Here is a 25922-nt window from a genome sequence, read left to right as displayed (position 1 = left end):
TCTCAAATATGTCAACCATACAAATAACTGATAGAAATTGAAGTGTACATCCATGACCTGTTATGGGCCCATGATCTGGAGCAACTTGGTATTTTGTCTCTAAAATTTCCTTTTCTCACATGAGGTCAACCAGTCCAAAACTAGAGAGTTAAATCAGCTGTTTCAAAGCTGTGTGCAATATTGGAGTGTTGCAAGGCACTTACTGCATGCATTGAATTCTGTATTGGCTAACACCTTCTATGATAGTTAACTTTGCAGTTAACCAAAGACGTAATCGCAAACAGAGTCACTTCATTCACATTCTGCATTATTTTTTCCTAATAAGTGCTGTATCTGCTGTAATATTATTAAAGTTACCTAAAATTGAAACTGCTGCCCAAACACATCATTTTCCTTCACAGAAGACATACAAGTGAATTTCATGTATCCTAGATAACCACCTGGAATTCAACCTTAACAATGGTAGTGTAGCAGCCGCTATTCTAGATGATATTCAGGCTCAATGTCTGCACTGTGGTTACCCTTATGCTATGGTAGACTTACTCCGGTCCTGGCAAATGACACTCCTTGTAAACTAGTTACACTTTAGCCACCTTCTGTTACCAACACTAAATCCTAGTTACCTAGTCAGTTTCTTGAGATCCTGCCTGATGAGATGGACAGCTATAGTTCCTCCGTTTAATTTCAATTAAACACATGTAGAAATGTAAATATTATAATACCATTCCATATATTCAAGCTAAATGCTTCCTTTGGAAAGACTGATCTCTAGTATAAACGAGGTAAAGATGCACGTCTAATCCCTGCAGGGATGTCAATCACTGAAGTGCAACAGTCAAGTAGCATCCAGAAACATACAGCCCTAGCCTGGAACATACTTGTTAGAATTCTCAGTTCTCATGTACCAAATTCTGATTTTAGAGCATTTGCTTAAATCACTGTCCTTTTCACCTCCAAATTTTGGAATTGCCATCCTGCATTCCTTGTCATCTGCACTACTCTGTCCTCCTAGTTCACAGAACTTGTGATTTATTCCGGTGACTTCAGATGGAAAACACAAAACAGTTTGAAATCGCCATCCTTATGGTCAAGGGCCACTACACTAAGGCAACAAACTACTTTGTCAAAAAGATATCATGATGCTGGTGACCTCACAGACTACATCCGTTGTGATAATGGCACCTGATAGGATCAACAACAGTGCAATTTCTATGGACATACTCTGAATAAGGCTATGAAGCAAATATGATAAAAATTTAAATAGACTATAGTGAGCAGTCTGGATTTATAAATAATGGTGAAGCCACAATTAGATTAAATAAAAATACTTAAGCGAAATAAGTGATTAAATTCACGACTCTGATCATTCAAACAAAACAGTCCTTTCAAAAGTAATCTTGCATTAAGAGAAAAATCATAAAGTAGTTAGATGTAATTTAATCTTTTTTAATAAACTTGAAACAGTAATTTGAAAACCAAAGTGGTATCAATTGAAGTAAACAGGCACTCTATCCACCACCTTTAGACAAGTGTTCAAGAAGGTCAGAAAATGTAAAGCCTGAAGTTAGATACACAACTGGTTAATTTCCTCTCCTTTACCCAACAAGGATTCTGGAACTGGAAAGAGTGACCCTTTTATTTATATTTCTGCATGGGAAGAAAGGGAGCATTCAGAAGGAAGTTTAACATTGATGAGGAGGAAAACAATAATTTGCTTCAAAGCCCTCATTTCTATTGTGGTAAACTTTTGAAAATACTTATTTGCTATGTTCTTCATAGTAGTTTTCAACTCTACTGTCAGTTCTCATCAAAAGAACTAGACTCACATCACACCTTACAACATGTCCTCGGCTACCAGTGGCACAAAGAATTAAATTAAAAATCCTATGTATCGTCTTCAAAGATACATCGGGCCAGGAGCCAAAGTATTCTTTTGGTAATTGTTCCTGAAATATAATCCTAAAAACAGTGTAAAATCTTGTAATGTAAAACTGCTTATTCAGGCCATATGTAACCTCACCGTTTTGGAATTCTTGGTGCCCAAAGCTCATACCTAAAGTGACAACTTTAAAAAACTTGAAAAGAAGACTGCTGAAAGAAACCTCCAAAACAATTGAGGATACCTCTGAAATCATGCCCTTCACTTCTAAAATAATAAAAGTGCTTCTCTCAGCAGTTTGACTCCCACTGAAAATTAGATCTGACACCTCTTCCTTAATGACTCAACTCTCTAGAACTTAGGATGCTTTTTTATCTAAGCAAGGTATTGAATAACATTCAAGAACTGTTTCCTACATCATCATTAGCAGCAAAGAATGGCAGGCCATCGTAAGCCTGATACGTTATCCACCACTGCAAATTCCACCTGAAATATATTTCAATTTCATAACTTAATGTGTGCAAAATGTTGCAGTTAAACCATTTATAATAACCTCTTTATTGTTGTTTGGCATTCAAAGGACACAAATTCTGCTTAAACCTAGATGGCTGTACAAGAATTTCAAACGCATGCATAGTTCAACCACTCTTATCAAAGTGGAAGGTAAAAGGAATGGCCCATATCAGTATAATAGTAGCTCTAAGGCTAGAATAAAAGATTCATACTTGTATGTGCATTTAATTTTTTACACAAAGGAGAAAGCAGAATTTGGTACTTACCACACAAGTCTGGTCTTTTGACACATCCTGCACTAGCTGAGCTGTTTCCGAGTCCATTAAAAGCTGCAAGGCCATCTGAGCTGTACGCCCGAAGGACAGACAACATGTTTATCTGCTTCTCTAAGACTGGTTGTTCTGGCACTTGTTCAGAGTTCATTGTCTCTTGTGAACTATCTTGGGCCAGTGGAAGATTTTGACAGTGCCATGGCTTCTCAGAAGTTTGTGGCAAAGGCGACTCATGTCCCCTTGTTTTACTACTGGCTACCTCATTTTGAAAATTGTCGTCATCTTCATTGGTGTCTGTGTTTGTGATTGAGAGATGTTTGTTCATCAGGACAGGTTCTGTTTCCATATCCTCATCCTCATCTTCTTCATCTTCTTTACTTGTGTCATTATCGTCAGACGAGGTGTCTTCAGAAGAGTCGTCTGCATCATTTGTATTTATAGAGCCAAAAGGAAGAACATGCGGGTCTTGTTCGGGCTGTATTTGTTCTTCATTTTCATTGGTAGCACTGAACTTGTGTAGTGCAGAGCCACCTACGCTCTGATATACATCGAATTGCTTGTAGAAATTAGATGCAAAGTTCCCAAAAGGAGAGTCCATATGGCCATGCCATGTAGGATTCTTCTGCTCATTAATTGTCTCCTTATTTTGCCGTTGATGGGGCAGAGTGTCAGCCGATGACTCCAGATGACAGATTAGTTTTGAAACAAGAGAATCCTTGCTGGATTGTGATGAAGAAGAGTGTGCATTTACTTTATTTGAAGAGGCATGACCTTCTATTGATTGATCTTTGTGGTGACCCATTGCTCCCAACATATACTCTTTACGCTTAGCTTTGCCTAGGTGATTGGCTTGGAGATGGAGGGCCATCAACTCCATTGAAGATGTGGTAAAGGAGCAAAATAAACAGCCATGCCAAGCAATGTTATCACGAACTGTTATGGAGGAACCCGGAAGGGAGCCTGTATCTGGCCTTACCGAAAGGTCAAGAGGTTCATACTGAGACTTCTCAGTTTTCCTATGCGAGGCCTTACAGTCTGTTTTGTCTTCATTGCCATCTGTTCTAGTGGTGTTTTTGGATAAAGTATCTGCTAAGGCCTTATCCTTCATCTGCTTGTCTTTCTTCAGGGAACTAAGGACAAAGTTGTCCATAAAAGCCTGAAGCGACCCTTGAAAATGGACGCCGTTCCCAACCATTCCCTGATAGGATCTCCCAAAGTCAGTCAAATGGATGCCTTTCGAAGACACGTCGGCAGGCTTCTGATTTTCCGACACGGCATCGGGCAGCATACTAGGACCCTGCCCCTGGCGGTCCCCAGCTGCCCACTGCTGTGTCACAATACTGCTCCTGAAATCCATGCTGGGAAGGCCCTTGAATGCCCCTCTCAGGATATCAGGCCTGGTGAAGAGAGGCCCTTTGCTCGTTTCCTCTTTCTGTTCGTGGTTTGGCGCCTGCCCTGGAAGCGGCCCAGCTCCATTTTGCCTCTCCCTGTGGTGACGTTCCAAGTGGTATTTCAGGGACGCCGACTGCGTGCCAGCATAATCGCAATGAGGGCACTTGTATGGTTTCTCACCTGCAAATGTATTAAAAGAAAAGATAATCATTTCTACTGTTTATCAAAGCCTGGCTGCACAGAACAGCGCTCAAATTAGAATCAACATGTGTTCTTTATAAGAATTCTCATCTAACAATTGCTTCTTTGAAAGCCTGCATAGTATCAGGAAAATAATTTATATTCTTTAGCATTTATAATTATTTCCTACTATTTTTGGCTCATCAAGGAAACCATGATGTCTATAGACAATTAGCAGTCTTTTTTTTCTTTTTCTAACGTGTAAAGAAAAAAAACACGGGCGAAATAAATGCTATGATTATGGAAATAAAACATTACGATTTTACCGAGGGTAATAATTAAACGCACAACTTTAGGAAGACAGATTGTCCGACAAATGCATGGCTGTAGCTTGTAGTGTGTACACTAACTATTCTATGTGTTTGAATTGTACACATGGAAACCATTTTTAGGCTAAAAATTTTATGGTGCTGTTACGCAAGACTGAAATGAATGATTTAAGTCGTGCTCTGCTGTAAATCATGGATATAATTAGCAAATGGCATACAGCACAAGTAATTTATCATTATTTGCAGGGCACAGTTCCAAGAGGATTCGGGGATCCGCAGACCTACTGCATTGTTTCTAAATAAAGATCCATAAACGCAGGTTCCTTAAAATATTAGCACTATTGCTCTGTGACTGCAGCATGAAGAAATGACATTTCCATAAAATGGAGTCAACGCAAGACAGGAGCAGAACCCACGTCATAAAGAAATGCGTATTAAATATGGCCGCTCTATTTCTAAGGCGTTTGTCTAGTATTTCAGACTGTGTGCAAAATGCATACTTTTGGCATGCTAATGCAAAACCAGGAACCGTGTAAGTTTACAATGATAAACAGCCCACATGGCGACGACAATTCTGGATAAAATAAATCAGCATCACAAAGCATTTGTCCTTTAATGGAGGACATACATAGGGTACTTGAATATGTAATATACGTGAAATATTTATGTATTTGCAGTGTCAGTTTCCATGATAGACTCACGATCACACGCATAGGAAGTGTTTGGTTAGCAACAGGCCAGTACTGGTGGCTCTCTGAGCGACAATGTTTGTTGGCGCCCCCCCCCCCCATGACCACCTCACCACGGATTCCCTCACTACCACCATTTGACAATGCCCCCCAAGTCACCATAACCACTGTCTCTTAGATTCATTTAGTTTTGTACCACCCCTCATACCAGTTTAGGGTCTCAGAACACTTTACATCACACACACGTTGCAGGAGGCAATCATGCATGTGTAAATCAGTGCATAGGAAAGGTTACATAAGACAGAGGACTACAATGTGTAGGAGTCACATGTCATTCATACTAGCAGGCAGTATCATTTAAAAGTCCTTGGTCTGGAAAAGCACAAATTAAGAAATGTATATGTAACATCATTGTTAGGGGTTTTGTTTAATAATAAGAGTTGATTTCTACCCAAATGAAACATTTTTGCAATACTAGGATGAGACTGGGCAAAAAACATGTAGCTGTAATATATTTCTTGCAGTTTGCATGAACTCTTTGATGGCGGTTAATAGCTCACTGCTCTATATTAGGATTTTAACTTTTAACCTGCAAGCAACAAAAGGATCTTGCTGACAAAAGGGATAACCCCTTGACCTATTTATAGTGTATGCAGAATGGGACAAGTTCTTTGCAGCAGGCATATTAACCTTCTTGGCTATGATGAGTTAAAACTTTCCCCAGACAAAGCTGGGGTCTCTCACCAGGAACAACATTAATCACCGGAGTTATCTATCGTCAGGGCCGGACTGGCCGTAGCGGGCACCGGGCAATCCCCCGGTGCGCCGCACGGGTGGGGGCCGGTTTTGGGCCCCTGGGGGCCGTTTTTGTTACAGGGCCGTTTTTGCAGCATAGCTGCAAAAATCAGCCCTGTAACAAAATCGGCTGAAAACCGGCCCTCGCAAAGAGCTCGGCGGCACCCCCAAGCCCCGGGGAGCCAGCCGAGCACTTTGCCAGGGCCGGTTTTGGTTCCCAGTCCGGCCCTGTCTATCGTGACATTTTTAAGGATGCTTGAAAATTGCTCAGACAAGGAATGTGGCATCTGGAGCTTTTAAAACAATAAACATGGCGCCCCCTTCCCAAGTCAGCGCCCAGGGCGGTGGCACCGTTCGCACCACCCAAGAGCCGGCCCTGGTTAGCAATGGAAAGGACCAGATCAAATAAACTGCTGGGTAGTACTAATTTTGATTTGTATAGTTAACTGTTGTCATAAAGGCCCTTGTTCCCAGTGAGTAAGTCAGAAGTGGGTGAGGAATTTACCACACATGGAAAACCATTACTGCGGGAACGGTATTTACCTCTAATTCCAAGATTTTCACTCGGAAATGAGTCATCGCCTCGGGAATATATGTCTAACACACTTAATTCCACATGCAATGTCTTTTTTTCTGGGACTTACCCATCACTAAATTTTGACAGATGTGACCTGCTGAAAATGTATAATAGCACACAACTTAAAATTCCAATGCCTGCGCAAACTCATTTAAACACAGGAATCAGAGGTTAACCTCCAGCTCGTAATCAGTGCCTCAGTGGGATATTGAACCATGGATACCTTGCCCAGGAAGTAGCCATGTGAAGGGTGTTGGTTTCTTGGTGCTGTATGGCGATGGCGCATCAGGTGAATATGGACCACAAATTTACAAAGCTCTTGTTGCGGCTTAAGTCAGAATTAGTGCACTGTCGGGTTTGGTTCCACCATTGCTTAAGAACAAAGGGGCACATGCAGGAGGTTGTTACATCTATAGTATAATAGCTTGGAGGAATGTTCTAAGTACATGTCTGTATGTGCTGTGGATGAGGGCCAGGGATGTGCCAAGAACTTGGAGTGCCAAGGAATTCACATGATTGGGACAAGTACTCTGCAAACTCTGCCGGGGATGTCCATGTGGTTAGGGCTTGAATGCGAGAAGGATGTTGCTGGGTGGAAGTTGTTTTGGGGGGAACTGTGTGTGGGGGCATAGATGTGCTTCCGTGATGGAAAATTTGGCAACAGACGGGAAGTGTGAGGCCACAAATCGCACTCAATCATTATATTTGCATCAACACAAATTCGCACTCTGAATTAGCACATTCGCAGATTTAATTATTTGTCCCTTTTGCGCTTGTGCAGGTGGGGGATCTTTGTTTGTTCTTGTGGGTCAATTGCTTTTGGTAACCAACTACTCTTGTGCATACTGTTTCATTTGGAAAATGTCTAATCTTGCAAAAATAATCTTTGGCATTTACCCTCTTCCTAGTTACTAATATCATAAAACGATACAGCATTGGTATGGTACATATCATTAAAAAAGTATGAGAGCACTTTCATATACATTTTGACAATTACTGTTGACCATAAGTATACTAAACATGTATATATACATTGTCGCTCTGTCTTGACACAGCTAACCCCCTGTGTGGCATGTGGATACGCGGCTTGACCTCCACATTCCAGCCCTATAGTTATTGTCTACATTTCGTGGTTGGTTAATCGCCACTTTATAAGGAGAAATATAACAAATCCCTTCTGTAAGCAGTGCTAACAACTTACATCTTTATACTCACTAGTGTCGGTAAATCAACACTGCTCTATGTATTTTCATGAGATTACTAATGGAAAACCAGTGTGGAAAAAGTCCTGTGGCGAAAATGTGCTGCCTAATAGTTAGACATACTATAATGTAAATTACATAGTTCTAATCATATATATATATATATATATATATATATATATATATATATATATATATATATATATATATATATATATATATATATATAAATATATATATATTATCTTTAGGACCGAGTTTCCATAGGAAATCTCAAAATTCTATTTTGAATAACTTTGGCGCCGGTTGATGAATCCTCGCGAAATTTTCAAAACTAATGGGGCGCTCCGCTCAGCTCCTATCCTGAAACTCTCGGGGTGATTCGTCAAGCGGGGGCTGAGAAAAAAGGGGGGTCCCAAAACGCGTTTTCCCCATGCATTTTCCCATAGGACCTTTAGTCGAAGGTACAGCCCAAACGGCTGAACAGAATTACTTGAAATTTGGCAAAGAGGTAGTCCTCAGGTCAGGCATGTGCCTTTTGCATATATGGTGTCAATCTGTTCAGTAGTTCCTGTGAAAATTGCAGTTAAAAGTACATAAATATCTATATGCGCGCACCATGCGCGCACCGTGCGCGCACCAAAACGTGCGCGAGCGTAATTGTGATTGGTGGTTACATGTCAGTCAACATTCGAATCGGTCGAAATCAGGAAGTGTCGTCCGCCATTTTGTGTGTGACAGTGAAAAAGAAAGGTGGAGAACGTGAAAAGGGGGCAGGGTAGAGAGTTCCTGACCCCCTAGCCTTTGTCAGGGGGTCCCTGAAGGACCCCGAAGGGTGAAAAAATCATTTTATTTTTTTTCAAAAAAATCGCGAGGTGCGCGCACCGTGCGCGTACGGTGGAAAAAAAATCATAAAAAAAATAGAATTAAAAATCAAATTTAAGTGTTTAGATGTTAGGTGGCTCTAAAAAGAGCCGTTGTGTTAATTGAGGAAAAGAGGAACAAAAAAATGAAAAAAATTATGGGGTGCCGCATGTGTGCTGCTGTATCTTGCTCTCTATTAGGGGAATGCTGGTGTCACCATAAGAGAGAAGAGCATTGAACGCATTGCACCGTATATGCACCCTCTTGAACAGAGGGTGCATATCCAGAGGAACAGAAGAAGGTGAAGCTGCCACGGCAGATGAAGTGCTCGGCTGAGCTGCCGATGATGTGCTCGGCTGAGCTGTTGGAGGGTTGTCTCTAGCAGCTTGAGCATAAGCCACAGGATGTACTCCTTTAACGTGCCTGATCATAGTGAAAATACTAAAAGAGTATTTCTTTTTAGGATCTCCTCTTGATAAGACAACACCACAAATAGTGCAGGTGACTTTCGGAGCATTCACCTTCTTCTGCCCCTCTGGAAATGTAAAAAATTGCCATATAAAAGAGTCTTTCTGTTTGATCTGTCTCTGTGTCACAAGGGTCTCCTGCTCACTCCCAGAAGATGACTGCTGCTCTGCCATTCTCAAGTACTGGAGGACTGGAAAAGCTGCTCAGCTCCTTCTCCCAGGGAATCAGAAGAAATAATGAGGGGAGTGGGTGTGGTGTTGGAAGTTTCTGGAACTAAACTACTTTAAACCAATGAAAAGTGTTGTTTCTTAATCACATGACCTGAAACTACTATAAACCAATGAAAAGTGTTGTTTCTTAATCACATGACTAGCCGCACGCGCACCGTGCGCGCACGGTGCACGCACGGTACGGAGCACGTGCGCATGCGCGTACGGAGCACGCGCGTACGGAACACGCGCGCATGCGCTTCCGGAGCGAGCGCATGCGCGTACGGAGCACGCGCGTATGGAGCACGCGCGCATGCGCGTACGGAGCACGCGCGCATGGAGCATGCACGACGTACGCATGCGCACGTGGAGCACGTACGCATGCGCACACGGAGCACGTACGCATGCACGCACCGTGTGCGCACGGTGCGCGCACGGTGCGCGCACGATCAAAAACCCTTAAAAAAAAAAATAATAAATTAAAGTGCTTATAAGTTTATAGAAGATATTAACTATGCTGTTCAACTTTATCCAAATTAAAAAAAAAAAGAGCTGAGCCATTCCATATTACAGGATACAGTCCATCTATAACTATATACATAGGTAGCTTATTGTAAAATAAATATTTAAAAAATATAATAATACATTCATAAATTAGCATTTAAAAAACCTTGCAAATTCACTTACAAAACCATAGGTTTCACACACGTTATAGTTAGGAATTAGCATTTAAAAAAACTTGCAAATTCACTGAAAAAACCATAGGTTTCACACACGTTATAGTTAGGAATTAGCATTTAAAAAACCTTGCAAATTCACTGAAAAAACCATAGGTTTCACACATTTTATAGTTAGCTGGACATTTCACTCGTACAAAACCATTGAAATTCCCCCGTTATAGTTAGTTCAGCTAACTATAACTCGCGCGCCCATAATCCACTGCTGATGACGTCACATATTACATCACTCATGACATGGTCAGTGACATCACTCATGACATCACTGATGACATCTCAAATGACATCACTGATGACATCACTGATGACATCATCCTTGTGTAAGACTGGCAGACCTCCTCTTATCCGAATATAAACTTTGATACACACAATGAAAAATACAAACTAAGGTTTTGAATACTATAGAGATACCAATACCAGTTAGAACAACCTATTCAGTAATTCCAAAATCTACATACGCATCCACTCATTCATCAACACTTCTATATAGTCACTCATACATGTACTCAGTCATCATATGTACTCATACACCTATACATCCTGTTACACACCTACACTCATACATAGAGTTACTCACACACATACTCACACATGCAAATAAACATCCATTTACTTGCATGTACAGCTATAAACACACCAGTACACTTACTTCTACAGAAACATACACATACTTACTCTCTAAAACAATCAGTTATAGAAACACATACTTATTTATACAGGAACTCTTTCAATCTCTCACTCTCATATATCCTCACTTATATACATCAATACTCACATATACTAGTTCAAAACATATGGACTTACTCATAAAGACACTATTGAGACAGTCATTCACTCTCTTACTCACCCATACACAAACTCATCCACCCATACTGTCCTGCTCACATACTGTCTTTAAAATACATACAAACAGTGAGTCACTCATTCATGCATCCATACGCTAAGTAACATCCCCCACTGAACCATACAGACACTCATACTGATACTCTAAAAACAAACTAATAACCCATATACACACTCATGTAGCTACTCACCAACCCATCCAGCCACTTATACACAAAGCGAGACGCTGATACAGATATTTAAATATTTAAACATTACTCACTAATACTTGTATTCACTAAGATACTGTTAATAAGTCAGTTATACAATTCATTTTACAAAAAAAACCATCCATTTAGACACTTATTTACCCATTTTTTCTTCCATTAACCTTTAGATATACGTATATAAAAAATATTTATTTTTCAGAAAGACACACATTCACTGGATGATGTCATCAGTGATGTCATCAGTGATGCCATTTGAGATGTCATCAGTGATGTCATTAGTGATGTCACTGACCATGTCATGAGTGATGTAATATGTGACGTCATCAGCAGTGGATTGCGGGCGCACAAGTTATAGTTAGCTGAACTAACTATAACGGGGGAATTTCAATGGTTTTGTACGAGTGAAATGTCCAGCTAACTATAACATGTGTGAAACCTATGGTTTTTTCAGTGAATTTGCAAGGTTTTTTAAATGCTAATTCCTAACTATAACGTGTGTGAAACCTATAGTTTTTTCAGTGAATATATATATATACATACACACACACACATATATATGAATTTTGGTGCAGAACTGCTATTTAGAACTACCCAGAGTTCCCTATTACTTTTGTTTTGCATATTGAATGTCCTCATCTTACCATTAAGCATCTGCAATTCTTAAAAGAAGGCGTCCTTCTAATCTTTGCGCCCCACGGCTGCTGCATTTGCTTTAGGCTACACCAGGCCAGCCCCTTTGTTCGAAGCTAGGTGTAATCATAGGATCGGGGGAGACTAGACCAGTTTCAACTCTCTTCCCCAGGATAGGAGGGCCTGCCAGATGTTCGTACCGTGCTCACTTACACCCCCATGATCCAAACGTGCCATAGCAAACACAGCTTTTAGCCAATCCTCACACTGAGAGGGCCACGGATCTTTCCAGTTCTTGCAAATTTCCTTCCGAGCAATAAGAACCAAATATAACAATAGACCTCTATGTAGCGACTGTAGGACATTGCTAGACACACCGTCATCCCCAAATATAACTAGAGTGACATTATCCTTGAGATTTACTTTAAAAATGCCACATAAAATGTCCTCCACACCCCTCCAGAAAGCTCTAACTTCAAAACAATCATAAAAAATATGAATATCATCGGCTTTGGGGAGGTTGCATCTTGGACATTTGGGGCAGGATAGTGGGGCAAACTTAGCTATCTTCGCCGGTGTATAATAAAGCCTATTAACAACAAAAAAGTGGTTCTTTTTTAAACTGGCCGGTTTGACATATTTATAGAGAAGTTTCAATGATGAGTCATACAGATCTTCAATTTCGGAGTCAAGGGGGGGCTTATTCCAGACTACATGCTGCGGGGGATATTCCACATCTTCAGCCTCCAGGAACTTCTTATACCATATCGAAAATTCCTTTCTCTTAAGATGTGTCTCTTGCAGAATATGCTCAGTTTCCCAATCTCCTTGAATGGACCCCTCTTCCGCTGTAAACCAGGAGACTTATTGCAAATATTTAAATCTGGAAAAACTACTTCCAACTTTAGCTCTTAAGACCTCCCAGGGGTGAACACCTTCTGAGGATAGAAGTTCTGACCATATGATGATATCTGCCCTCTTTATTGGTATCGCAAGGTTATCCTTCAGGCATACCGGGGTCCCCGGGGAGTCTCAAATTGGGGCAAAATCAGAATAGTACCTGATCCCCCATCTACATCTGACCTTATACCACAGGCTAAGGGCAGCCCTAAGAACTTTCAGACGCACCTTTTTGAGATACCTTGGTGCCCCAAATTTCTACAGGAAGCCATCTCCCCCGCCCTCCACCTTGACCATGTCTCCCAATGGCCTGCCCCAATTCGTTTCCTCTGGTTTTACAAGTAGCATCCGAATATTTTTAAATTGGAAAGCAACAGAGTACCAGCCAATATCCGGAAGGGCAAGCCCCACTTTAATGAGCTTACGTCTCAGCTTCTTCCATGATAGTCTTGCACCCTTATTTGCACAAATAAAACATCCGATCTTACTTTGAATTTTACCAATATCCTTACTTGGGAAGTTAAGCGGAATAGCATTAAACAAATATGTTAGCTTAGGGAAGATGACCATTTTTACTAAGTTAACCCTGCCGAATGTTGTTAAAGAGAGATTCTTCTATCTGGCAAATAAACTGTCCACCTCTTTGGTAGTCTTTTTCAAATTGATCTGGGGAATTTTATCCAAGTCTTTAACTATAGTGATGCCCAGGTATTTGAACTCTTTGCTCATTCTACCCTCCCAGTTGTCGATATTCCAACACATCACCTCAGTTTTGGAGGTGTTAGCTAAATACCCTGAATATGAACCAAATCCTTCCAATAGGGCTTCAACCCTTGGTATAACCGCCCCGAGTTGTTAGTATACACCAACAAGTCGTCGGCATAGAGTGCCATCTTGCTGCAATAATGATGGAACCTGAAAGGAGAAATCTGCTCATCTATTCTTATTGCTTGAGCCAAGGGCTCTATATATAGATCAAACAGCAGGGGAGATATAGGACAACTCTGTCTTGTACCTCTTTGGATATTAAAACTAGACGTTAACATGCCAATTAACAGTATTTTAGCTGAATCCCCTTGGTAGAAATTTATCCGGGTCTGAATAAAAATATGCCCAAAGCCCATCATCCTGAGTACCTCCCAAAGATACACCCAACAGACTCTATCAAATGCCTTGGCCGCGTAAGTTGATGCGTCTGCTCCTGGATATCTCTCCCTGGTATAAAACCTTTCTGGTCCACGTTGATCAACTGTGGGGCTATCCTTACCAATCTCCCTGCAAGAATTCTCATAAAGATCTGATAGTCAACATTCAGCAGGGAGATTGGTCTATAGGAATCGGCTTTAAGAGGGTCTTTCCCAGGTTTCAGTATGCGCACGATGGTTGCTTCTTTCCAGGACCTGGGAGTCTGACCTTCCAAGCTGTACACAGAGTTAAATAATATACCCAACATCGGTACCAATTCATCCTAGAGGAGTTTATAAACCTTGCTGGGAAGCGCATCCGTGCCCGCTGTTTTATTCTTCTTGCATTTACTTATTTGTACTCTGATCTCGCTCTCAGTAATTGGAGCATGTAACCTTTCACAATTTTCAGCTGTTAATTCTGGTAGAGATTTATCCCTCAACCAAGTTTGGAGGGTTTCGGTATTAGGCACTATCGCCTTCCTATATAACTCTGAGAATAGGGAGAGAAGGTGGGCTTGCATGTCCTCCACGCTACTCGACTTCGCCCCACTTTCATTTATTATTAATTTGTTGATGTTATTCTTTGCGCGATCTACTCTTGCTTTCCATACCAAGAGCGGTTCCGCCTTCTCTCCATACTCAAAGTTCTGCATATTCTTAGTCATCCACTGAGCCTTAACTTTCTGGTCTAGCCTTCCCCTGTAGTCCTGGCGAGCACTTTCCAAGTCACTCAGAACTTGTAGCAACCTTTCTGCACTCCCTTGATTAAGCCAAGTCCTTTCTTCCTCTAAGTTAAGACTTTTTCCTTCCAAATTTCGTTGCTCCCGTACCTCCTCCCTATTCCTCGAGCAGATGAGACTATGTAGCAGGCCCCTTAGGTTAGCTTTAAAAGCATCACAGACAAAGTTCATGGAAGTCGATCCGATATTCACAGAAAAGTAATCAAGGGTAGCAGATTTAAGAGCCCTCGCTATCTCTTCATCTAACAGCATTGACCTTTTTAACGTCCATCTATGCCTAACATTATACCTCTTTCCTACATATGTGAACGAAACAGGGGCATGATGTGATATATGACTAGGCAAGATAGATGTAGAGGTCAGATTATCTAGACTAGGCCTGTCAATTACAACATAGTCAATTCTGGACGAGTGCCCATGCTTCTTGCTATAGAAGGTATTTCACTGTTTATCACCCATCTTTACCCTCCAAGCATCTATGAGCCCCAGATCATGTAACATATTTCCCAAGGCTCAACGTATTCGAGGAGCCCCTACATAATGGCTCTGATTAGATCTATCTCTTAGAGGGTCAAGGAGGACATTAAAATCACCACCGATGATTATGGGCAAAACTGCTTCCATCAATTTAGATTATAATTTACAGATATACGTCGGATCATCGTTATTGGGACCATAAAAGGAAGCACATATTCACTCAGAAGCTCCAAAATCCAATATAGCCACGATCCATCTCCCTGTCTGGTCAGTTTGGATTGATTTAATAGTGCATCCTGCCCCCTGTTTTATCAGGATAGCCACCCCTTTACTATGGACTGTTTGCTCAGAAGAGCAGAAATATTTTACCCAAGGATATTTAGAAAAGATAACACGACACTCCAAGTGGCTTAAATGCGTCTCCGGGATGAGGCGGATGAGGCAGACTTGGGCGGGAGATTGCTCTAAATATTTCGTGGCCAGTCTTTGTCTACAGGGGCATCTCAACCCATTGATGTTCCACGAGATGAACTTTACCTCGCTACTCATTGGGACAAATCCTACCTTCCGAGCAAAGGTCCCTAAACAGACGGTCTAGTGTTAAAAAGTGATTGAGGATATTTTTTTGTTTTTTCCCACTGCTACCCCACCGTGTACCCCACCACCATCCCCCCTACTTCCCCCCATGGACCCCCCCCTGGGAACCCTCCCATCTATTAGGCTATGAACCTATTCGGCCTTTGTCCCGCGGGCTAATTGAACAAAAGAGAAAAAAAACGGTACAATTCATTTCCCAGATCAATCTAGCAGGACCCCTCTCACTTCCACCATCGCCCCCCCCATGCCTCACCCTCATTCCTTATTTTATCAATAAGGGCATCCACCTCCTCTACTGAACGATACATATGCATGTGGTTACTCCACATGATACACAATGATGCTGGAAACCTCAATTGTGCCTCAGCCCCCAGCTTATTCAGAATCCCCATTCTTTTACCCAACTCCCACTATTTTGTAGCTGTGATATGAGATACATCTGATCTGATAGAAAAAGAGAAGGAATTAGAAAAGGATTTAGATGTTATAGTTCCTTCCTTCAAAGCTGAGGATAGAATCTTCTCTTTAACAGTGTATGTAAGGAAGTTTATTAAGATTTTCCTGAGCTTCTGTCTTGCTGGGTTTCTTTTAAATGGGTCACAATGCACTTGTTGTATTTCATGGGCAAGATCTATATCGGGGGAATCCTTTAAAACTGTTTCTTTTAGCAGAGATATCACAAACCCCTTGATGTCCGCGCCTTTGAGCGCTTCAGGGACGTTAATAAGTCTGAGGTTGTTCTTCCTTGCATGGTTCTCCAGGCGCTCTAGGTCTTCTTTTAGTTCCCTATTCTGGCTTGCTAGTATAGCCATTTCTGTTGTAGAAGTATGGAGTGCCTCCTTAATTTTTGGTATCTCCAACTCTAATGCGTCTGTTCTTAGTGAGACCTCCTCCAGCTTCTGGGCTAACGCCACACAGGATGCTTGAATCGCTGCCTGATTCGACTCCGAGACTGTAAATCTAGTCCCCATATCCTCCTTAAGAGCCAATAGAATTTCCGCCAGAGACCCGGGTCCTGAAGAGGTTACTGGGGTCACTAGTTCGGGGGGGGACCCAGTTGGACATCATGAACCTCCAATACCGAGAACTTATTGGAGATACCAACCGTGGGGTGGATGGCAGAGAGATGGTTCCCAGACGCCTCCGCCTCCACCTCCCCTAAACTATTCCGTGGACCCGGTGAATCAGGAGACTGCATATTACTCTGAGGAAAAATTGGCAGACCAGGAAGCTTGAGCAAAGCAGAGTTCAATGGGGTGACAGATCGCGACCTGTTGGAGACCGGAGGACTTCCCTTATTCGAACCCTGATTTGTAGTAGACAAGACCTCATAGAAAGTTTTTAATGAGGGGGTAATTTTAACTTTAGAAGTTGGTACTTTCTTGCCCCTGCCTCTCCCTCTTCCTTTGACTCCAGCAGTAGTCTCTGTGCTAACACCCTTACTCTGCCTGGCAGACACTCGAACTTCAGAAACAGGGGGGGGAACCCGAGCCGGCACAATTGTATCAATAATGGAGGAGGACTGGACTGCCCTAGTACGCAAGGTGTATCTGCACACATTAGGTATTGAAAAACCAACTTGCTGAGCTTGAGCTTCACTTGTCTCCATACAATAGAAAGTTCCCCTTTGCACACAAACTGCCTCTAAAGGCTTCTCCTGCCGACACAGATGCACGCGGCAAGCAGGAAAGTCCGGGAAGTCTCGAAGAAGCCTAAAAAGGCTCTTACCTTCTTTTCTGGAATACGCCTCAGTGTTATTGCATAAACCAGACTCAAGGCACCCTACCTTGAACATAAACCCTGCCACGCTCTCCCCTATCCAAGCACCGGTCTTCACGCTTGCATAGTCACTGGTGCTGACTCTACCGCCTGTGGCCCGGACCTGGAAGCAGGTAATACTGCTGCACCGCCACTCGCGAGCCGCGCCCTCCCACCGCGAGGCTCCGAGTGTCGGCGATCCACCGCTGGGTTCTGGGGCCATTCGCTACCCTGATACCAACATGTCGTGGACACGGGTGGAGCAGAGAAAGGTACAAGGTAAAAGGAAGGGGTGGGGGGCAAAGGGGGTTTTAGACCAGGGGTAAAATCATCCGAGGGATCCCCTAGAGTAGACCAGGACACAAGCCTGAGGGAGCTTCAGCCGCAACCGCTTAGCTGACGGCCTATTGAATGCAACACTTTAAGCTGAAAGCTGAAAGGATGATTGTTTGAGATATATATATATATATATATATATATAACTCCAAAACAGCGCTCCTTCTGAATTGCTGGGACCCAAGGGAGCTGGCGCACACGCCGGCGGAGCACGCCGGAAATAAGATATGTCCAAATGTCAGATATCGTGCGCTCTCAGGAACAAAGTAGATCGACACAGATAGCGGAGAAACGGGTGTTTATTCACATGAATAAACACCCGTTTCTCCGCTATCTGTGTCGATCTACTTTGTTCCTGAGAGCGCACGATATCTGACATTTGGACATATATATATATATATATATAGATTATTATATTTTACAAAATCATCACTGCTCAGAGACATAACGCATTTCAACCAACATGGTCTTGATCACATAAGTTGGTTGAAACACGCAATGATTTTGTCAAATAAAACAATTTATTGCAAGGTTTACAACCTTGAGGTGGCCTGCTACTGTTGCGAAAATTACGGTGATATGGGCACCTTTGGAAGTGGGAGGCCGGAAAACTATGAAGGCAGACCCCATCTCCGTGGTGAGTGTTTTTATACCAGAAGTTTTGTTTTTAAACACATATATGTGTATATCTTTAAAAAATATATATTAACAGCAGAAACAATTATGAAAACGTACATGAAAAATATAACCATTACTTAAAATATTATAATAAATATAAAAATAATAAGTTTAAAAAAATCTAAAATAAATATAAACACTAACAATTAGAAATAATAAAATATATATATAAACATATAATACTAAATAGAAATAAAAAGTACTATAAATGCAGGTTAACAACTATTTCATAAAGTATTTAACTTACAAAGGATTACTTCACCATTCCCTCTCCATCCTATGAAACAGTAAGGTAAGTGTTGGACATCGGAGGGATTATATTTATTATTCCCACTCCAGTCTAAGCAACATTAAGGCAAGTGTTGGACTACGGATGTGTTAGTTTTAGTATTCCCACTCCAGTCTATGCAAGAGCAGGGAAAGTATTTGACTCCAGAGGGGTTACAGCTACAATGTCCACTCCAATTTAAGCAACAATAAGAAAAACGTTGGACTCGCGATGGGTTAAATTTACTATTCTCACTCCAGTCTAAGCAACAGTAGGTCAAGTGTTGGATTCCGGAGGGGTTGGATTTACTATTCTAACTTCAGTCAATGCAACAGTAGGGAAAGTGTTCTCTTCAGTCTAAACAATAGCAGGGAAAATGTTAGACTCCAGAGGGGTTAGATTCAATACGCACGCTCCAAACTTTGCAACAGTAGGAAAAGTGTTCGGCTCCTGACGGGTCAGATTTACTATTCCCACTCCAATGTACACAAATGTAGGGAAAGTGTTGGACTCCGGAGGGGTTACATTTACTAACCATACCCCAGTCCAAGCAACAGTACAGAAAAACTAGGACTATTAAGGAGCCCCAAATAAGATTCCTCCTAATAATTTTCTACAAAACATGTAAATACCTAAAATAAAAAACTTAAGAAACCTATTATAAATACAAAATATACATTATATTCTAGTAAATATTTTTTTAAATACATAGAAGAATAAAAAATACATTTAAATAAGCTTTACTTCCCTACCACACAAACCGGAAACAATAAAAATAGCTTACATTATAAATACAACAAAATATATTGTAAAATATTCCTTTAACAAAATCTAAAATATTAAATAATAAAATGTATACAATATCTTTAAAATCACTTAACACTAAATTATGACATAAAACAAATATTGTACATTATATTTCCAACATTAAAAGATATATAAATATTTGTCAATTAATCAATTACTTATTAGCAATTATATTATTAATAAAAAAGTAATTAACAATGAAATAGCAACAAGCGCTTCTCAGGTAAGTTTACACCCCTTCCTGAGACAAATAGTGTGCACTCCAGCAGTGTGCAAATAAAGCAAATTTATTGCATCATAAACCCCAAACTTTAGGTATATATTAAAAATAACAAATTACACTTACATACACAAAATAACTGTTAAACAATTAAACAATTCAAATAATTATTAATCAATTAAATATTTAATTACAATAACATTAATTACAATAAAACGGAATAATTTTTAAAATATCTTTCCACCATATTCCCTTACAAACCCACCAACCCACTGCTGCATTATACACTATTAACTTAATTAAAAATGAATAAAATATTTTAAATGACAAGCTACGTTACAACAAATAATAACATTTATACTAACAACTAAAATTCATATTTTAACTAACAGATATCAAATGAAATAAAAAACAATAGTTGTACAACTATATTCAAACAAACAAAATAAAATAAAATGATATATTTAAAACAATTATACCAAAAAACAATACCTTTGTCAATGATATTCTGTGACATGATATTTCTGTATTATCAATATTTTTGATCCAATATTTAAGTTTCACAATAATGAAAACTTAGGGCCTGATTACAATGTGGGTCGAACCAGCTCCCACAGTCCTGTTGGAGGTGGTTTGACTGCTGTGTTCTTATCAGAAGCAGTCAGTCTGACCACCAGATTATGATATATGCCTCCTGTACTCCGATCGACCGCTGAAAGATTGCGGATTCCGACAGCCTTTTTCCGGCTGCCAAGACAGAAAAACAGCATCAATAGGGCAGTACAGACATCTCTGAATGCCATTCAGATTACGATGTGGGTTTCTGATGACCTGACCATGGTGGTCCGACCACCTGCCTCAAGTAATCAGAAACAATGGATTTGGGGTGCATGCTCATCCAAATCAACTTCTCCCTGACAATCTCCACCGTGGATCTCTTTCTCCAGGTCCCCCGTACACCGTTGCAGCTAAACCCCAAAGACTACGACCTCGTGAGACCCAGAATGCAGGTTAGTCCGTAGACGGCATGTATCTCCATTGACTGGACTGTGCACAGATTGCCACACTCCAGCAATGGGGTACATGGTGCACAAGGCCTATCCCCACATATGTAATGTATGTGTGTACATAATACTTTTGTTGTGATTTTGCATGCACTTGCAGCAACATATTCGGGGGTATGTGCATCTTTGTAGATGAGACCACCGCCGCAGCAGCAGTTGTATCAGAAAATGGCGGGGGGAACTCTCCTGGCCTCGACGGTCGGAATCAGATCATGGCAGCGGCAGCCAGACAGTTGGTCCAACCAGCATCGTAATCAGGCCATACATGTTTCCCCAAAGGAGCCGGTTAATAAGGGACCATGATGCATATTGTAAGCTTCCATTATAATTGGTGTAACTGTGGCATGTGTAGTGGGTTATCTATACATGGTGCTTCAAAGGAGGGGTTCAGGTGTTTGGTTTTCCACCTTGTTCAGGTATGTGGATGTTCAACTAACTTTGGTTAGTCTCAGATGGACCTCTTATTGCTAATAGGTGTTGTGATTCTCTACTGGTAGTGTGTTGCTAGAGTGTCTAACTGTAATGTAGTGACTCTGCCTTCTAGTCTGGGACAAAAACATTCTTGTGATGGATTAGTATCTAATATGATTTTCTGATGTCTTGAGCTACTTACAACACAATGGCACACTGTTTTAGGCAACTACATGAAGTCCTGATTGTCTGGTGTTACTTTAATGCATTTAGGTCCTTTCCTTTGACCCTGTTTCCTTGTTAACAGTTTATTGTTTCCAGAGTAACTAGTGTACCTAGTTTCCATGCAGGGTGGCTTGCACAGTGTTTCTGTGATCATTGGTGGGTGCAGTGCAAGTAAATTGACTCACTTTGTTCCTTTTTGATTTGCATTAAGGACTTATTTTTAAATATGGGGTTCACACATGCTAAACAGGAAATTCAGCATGCTAAACCAAAAAATGTAAAACTCCAAGTTCAGTTTCCTTTGTGATCTATGTGCCTGAGATAGAGTGACTCAAAATTCATTTCCACCTATGGCAATATTTGGACGTAAAATAGCTCGCTAAATTCAAATTGAACTATTCTCGACTTAATATGCCATATCATCAGTCATAAATGGAAATACAAATATTGGCAAGTTGGTGGTATGTCTCAGTCGTGATCCAAACCCAAGTGACATTAATTACCCTATGGATTGCTGCTGAGCTCATCCATTGTGGGTCAAATAAATGTGCATCTCACTGCTTATCTAGCATCACATTGTCACCTTTAACCGTTTAAATTTCCAATACTTATGCATTCATTGCTGAAATTCGGACCCAATTCAAATCTATTGTGACATACAAGTTATGATACAAACATGATCATGGTAAACATTCACGATACACCCATGAAACAATGACACCTGATTCCCTCTAGTTTTCTTTAAAACAGCTAAACTATTTTGAAAAACTATACAGATATAAAAAGTGTATACCTTGGAAATTTCATATGACACCTGTGCTGGCAAAAATTGTGAGAACAAAACTTGTGATTAAAGCTAACACTGCAAAGTGTGCATTGACTCCAAAATCAGAAAGGTATGGCCCTATGGGAGAGACAGCTCTTTGCCAAATAAAGTATGGCTATTCATGCTTGACTCTTTCTTTGCCTAACTGGGCAAAACTGGTTTAATAATTTCATTTAAAATAGTTTCCTTTGAAAACTTGTGTAGCATGTGAAATAAGGCGCACCAATTTTCTTTTGAAAAGCATAACTTATTATGAACCATGCTGCTAATACGGCAAAGTGTATTTTGACTGTTTCCCTTATCAATGACTCCACAGTAATATTTGTCACTTTGTCAATGACCATACCTAGTGACCTTCACACGGCCATGCCATTACATTGATGATCCCTTTACCTTGTGAAACATTTACATCATTCCTCACTCTAACCTGACACTAAGACTAACCATATCCCTGACCCTTGCCCTAGACATAAACCTAGCCCTAAACTTCAGATTAACACTGCCTGTAAATTTAACAGACACAATGGCATAGAACCTCATCCTAAACATTACCTTAAACCTAAACATAAATATGACAGTAAGCATTACCATATCACTAACCCTAAGCCCAACTTACCCCTTACCTTAGCTGTAGAATTATTTTAACACTAATCATGCATTTAGGCAAATGTCGATGAACATTTAATTGGACAGTGAGATGGAATAGTCAATGTAATACAATGGCAATTTAATGGTATAATGGAATGCCTATGTAATGGTACGACTATGTAATTGTGATGAGGTAAATGTAGGTGACTGTGCAAACAGTGAAAATCTAAAAGTATGTTGAGCTAAACAGGAAATCTTAGTATGGGTGCAGCCACCCCTCACCCACACTCACAGCACAAATATTTTAATTATCATGCTCATCCATTATTGGCTGATTAGTATTTTGTTTGGTGGGGACTGATTATTTTCCCCTAAACTGGTTGACATTTTTAGCACAGTGTTGCCTTTGGATGCTTTAAAAAAATATTATGCAGTCACAAGTGAATGGCTAAATAATATGAGTTAATTCTCTTAAGTTGATCTTTTGTAATAAGGTTACAGTCAAGTGTTAGAATACCTGAACCATTTAATGTAGCACAAGTATGATGGCATAGTTTCTTTCATCCACAGTGTGAGGGATGTTTTCTCTTTACTGAACCAAGGCAGAGAAATATGAAAATGGTGGGCCGCTTTGCAGTGCAGCTTCAGTACATTAATATAAATTGTACGCTAATTCCCACAAAGCATATATATGTTGTAAACCTGAAGACTTTTTACACAGCTGCTTATTGCTAAACAGTGCCTTGTCCAGAAGGGGACAATCTGTGTCTCTAATTGCTGTCACTGAAGCTGAGATTCATTATGTGACTTTCCCATTAAAATGTGAGCATTAATTTGTATAATGAAATATCACCCACTGCAGTGTTCATTAGCCATGCCCTACTGTATACTGCACATTGTTAGCTACCTAGAATCTGTAGTTAATTTCACTAATGGATATTTCCCTACTTAGTGTTTGGTAGAAAATTTATACTGTAACATTACCTCTTAAACTTTTAAGGAAATTTAAATTCAATCAATTATTTTCAACGAAAGTTTTAGCTGTCATTAGGGCAGAAAAGGCAAGTACAGCAATGCAGGCTATGAGAAAATAGAGAAACAATCTATTGTTTTTTACGGCTAAAGAAATGCAGTTCTCTGTTATTCAAATGATGGATTAGTCACAGTAATATGAAGTAAAACTGCTCCAAAACGTAGGCCTGATTTGACCACTATATCTGCTTTTCTGTCGTCACCCCCACCCCACTAATTCAATATAGTCCATTTTTATTTAGTTTCCAGATCAGCTTCATTCCAAATGGAAGCATCCTGATTTCCTTTTTAGTCTTAAAGATACCCTAGCTTGCTAGTCTTCTGCAGTTTTTTTACTATCTCCTTTTCAGGTTCACAAGTATGGCATGAAGAACAATAATGCAGGTGTAGTTGAATCATTCATACACTATCTTCACATTTTATTGGCAACAAAATATCTTCTAAAACCCAAACGTCCTGCACTGCTCGCAGGTTAAAGCTATAAGAATTGACCGCCTCAAATCTAAAGTAGTTTCATTAGGTGCCTGTTAAACTTAAAGGAACATTAATAATACCTTGCATGGTCAGGAGGTTTTGTTTGGCCCATCATGGATCCTTGGTATTTGACAAATCATCAAGCTTGCTAACATCCTTTTCATTTGCCACACTTAGAGCAATCATTTTTACTAGGTCCCTGTACACTGTGGCTGGTCCATGGAGATTCCAACATTCTTTGTGTGTTGGTTTTAATTTCAGTTTTTTCCATTTGCCATTAAAAGTTTTCCTCCATTCAAATATTTGAAGGGCAATTATTGTTGGATCTATTTTTGCTACTGTACACTGAAGCAATTCTTTGACTTCCCTTGATTTGTAGCATATGAGATTTGTAAATTAAGGACCTGGCTTAGAGTTTGGCGAACAGGTTCTCCATCACGAATGAGACTGATATCCAGTTCGCCTAATGACAAGTGCTTTATATCCTACAGCACTTCCAATAAGGCAGATGGGATATCCGTCACATTTGTGATGGAGTAACCCATCTGCTAGCCCTAAATCAGGCCCCGGTTCATCATATGCTTTATTGATCATATTTGTATTGATGGATTCCACATAAATAATACAAAAGCAAGATAACTTGCATTGGAGCTTGGTGAGTGAATGTGATGTAAACTCTATTTTTTGATTGACTTAATACTTATGGCAACAACAATAAAAATCTCTGTGATGTGTATATTTTATTATATTGCTGAGGTCATATTTCTTTAAAGTTGAGACTCAAAGTTCCACCAAAACCCCACCAATCTCCATATCTTACAATAATAGCAAATGGTTTGAAAATGTTACCGTCCTATGTGTGAATTACCCAATGCATTTCTTGCAGTCATGTAAACAATTTTTTGAGCCGTAGAGAATCATATTCCTCTGCATAACCTCTAACACAGTTTCATATGAAGACATTATATTATCAGAGCAAGCTGTATTGTGCACAATGTGCTTTAGCAATATCTCTCTATTTATGTGTCTTTTGACAAAAAAGCACCTCTGTAGCAATCTAACCAACATGGCCAAACAGCATTCAAGACCAGTGATAATTTCAAAAGTGTGCAGTGCACCATAGAATTATTGAAAGCACCGTAGGTATCTCCATAGATTTAGCTATTATGCCCGGTATTGGAATTTTGGGGACATACTTATGATTCTTTATATGCCCATGGTTTGGGTTATGTTACCTCTTTTTTCAATGTAAGCTTGCATTTATTTCTCATGCAAATAAGGTTTTTTAGGTCTGTACATGCAATATAAATATGTAATACCCAGTCATCAATCAGGTAAGTGATGCTTCAAATTCAAACACACAGCATGTAAGTGGGTGGAATAGATTTAGATAATTGTGAGTGAGGGCAAATGATTTGTAACTTGTGGTCATGGAAAGAGAAAACGAATACCCTTTAAACAGAATGTATGTTTGATAGTTCAGAGAGTAGTGACAATTTTCGTTTGAACTGAAAGGCAAAGTAACACTATTCTTTGTGAATGTTTA

General features: G+C 40.2%; 1 protein-coding gene across 7 annotated transcripts in view; it reads right to left on the bottom strand.

Annotated features, from left to right (window-relative positions):
* ZNF536 (zinc finger protein 536) overlaps positions 1-25922 on the bottom strand; it is a 1078439-nt gene that overhangs the window by 412160 nt on the left and 640357 nt on the right. For all 7 annotated transcript variants that reach the window (XM_085640136.1, XM_085640135.1, XM_085640137.1 and 4 more), the window contains one exon: positions 2659-4236. In XM_085640136.1, the coding sequence (XP_085496262.1) occupies positions 2659-4236 (1578 nt within the window). The remainder of the gene's footprint in view (positions 1-2658; positions 4237-25922) is intronic.

The sequence above is a fragment of the Triturus cristatus genome, chromosome 12 (assembly GCF_964204655.1).
Source record: "Triturus cristatus chromosome 12, aTriCri1.1, whole genome shotgun sequence".
NCBI classification, from domain to species: domain Eukaryota; kingdom Metazoa; phylum Chordata; class Amphibia; order Caudata; family Salamandridae; genus Triturus; species Triturus cristatus.
Note: the sequence above shows the minus strand (reverse complement) of the source record. Positions and strands in the feature narration are given on the sequence as shown.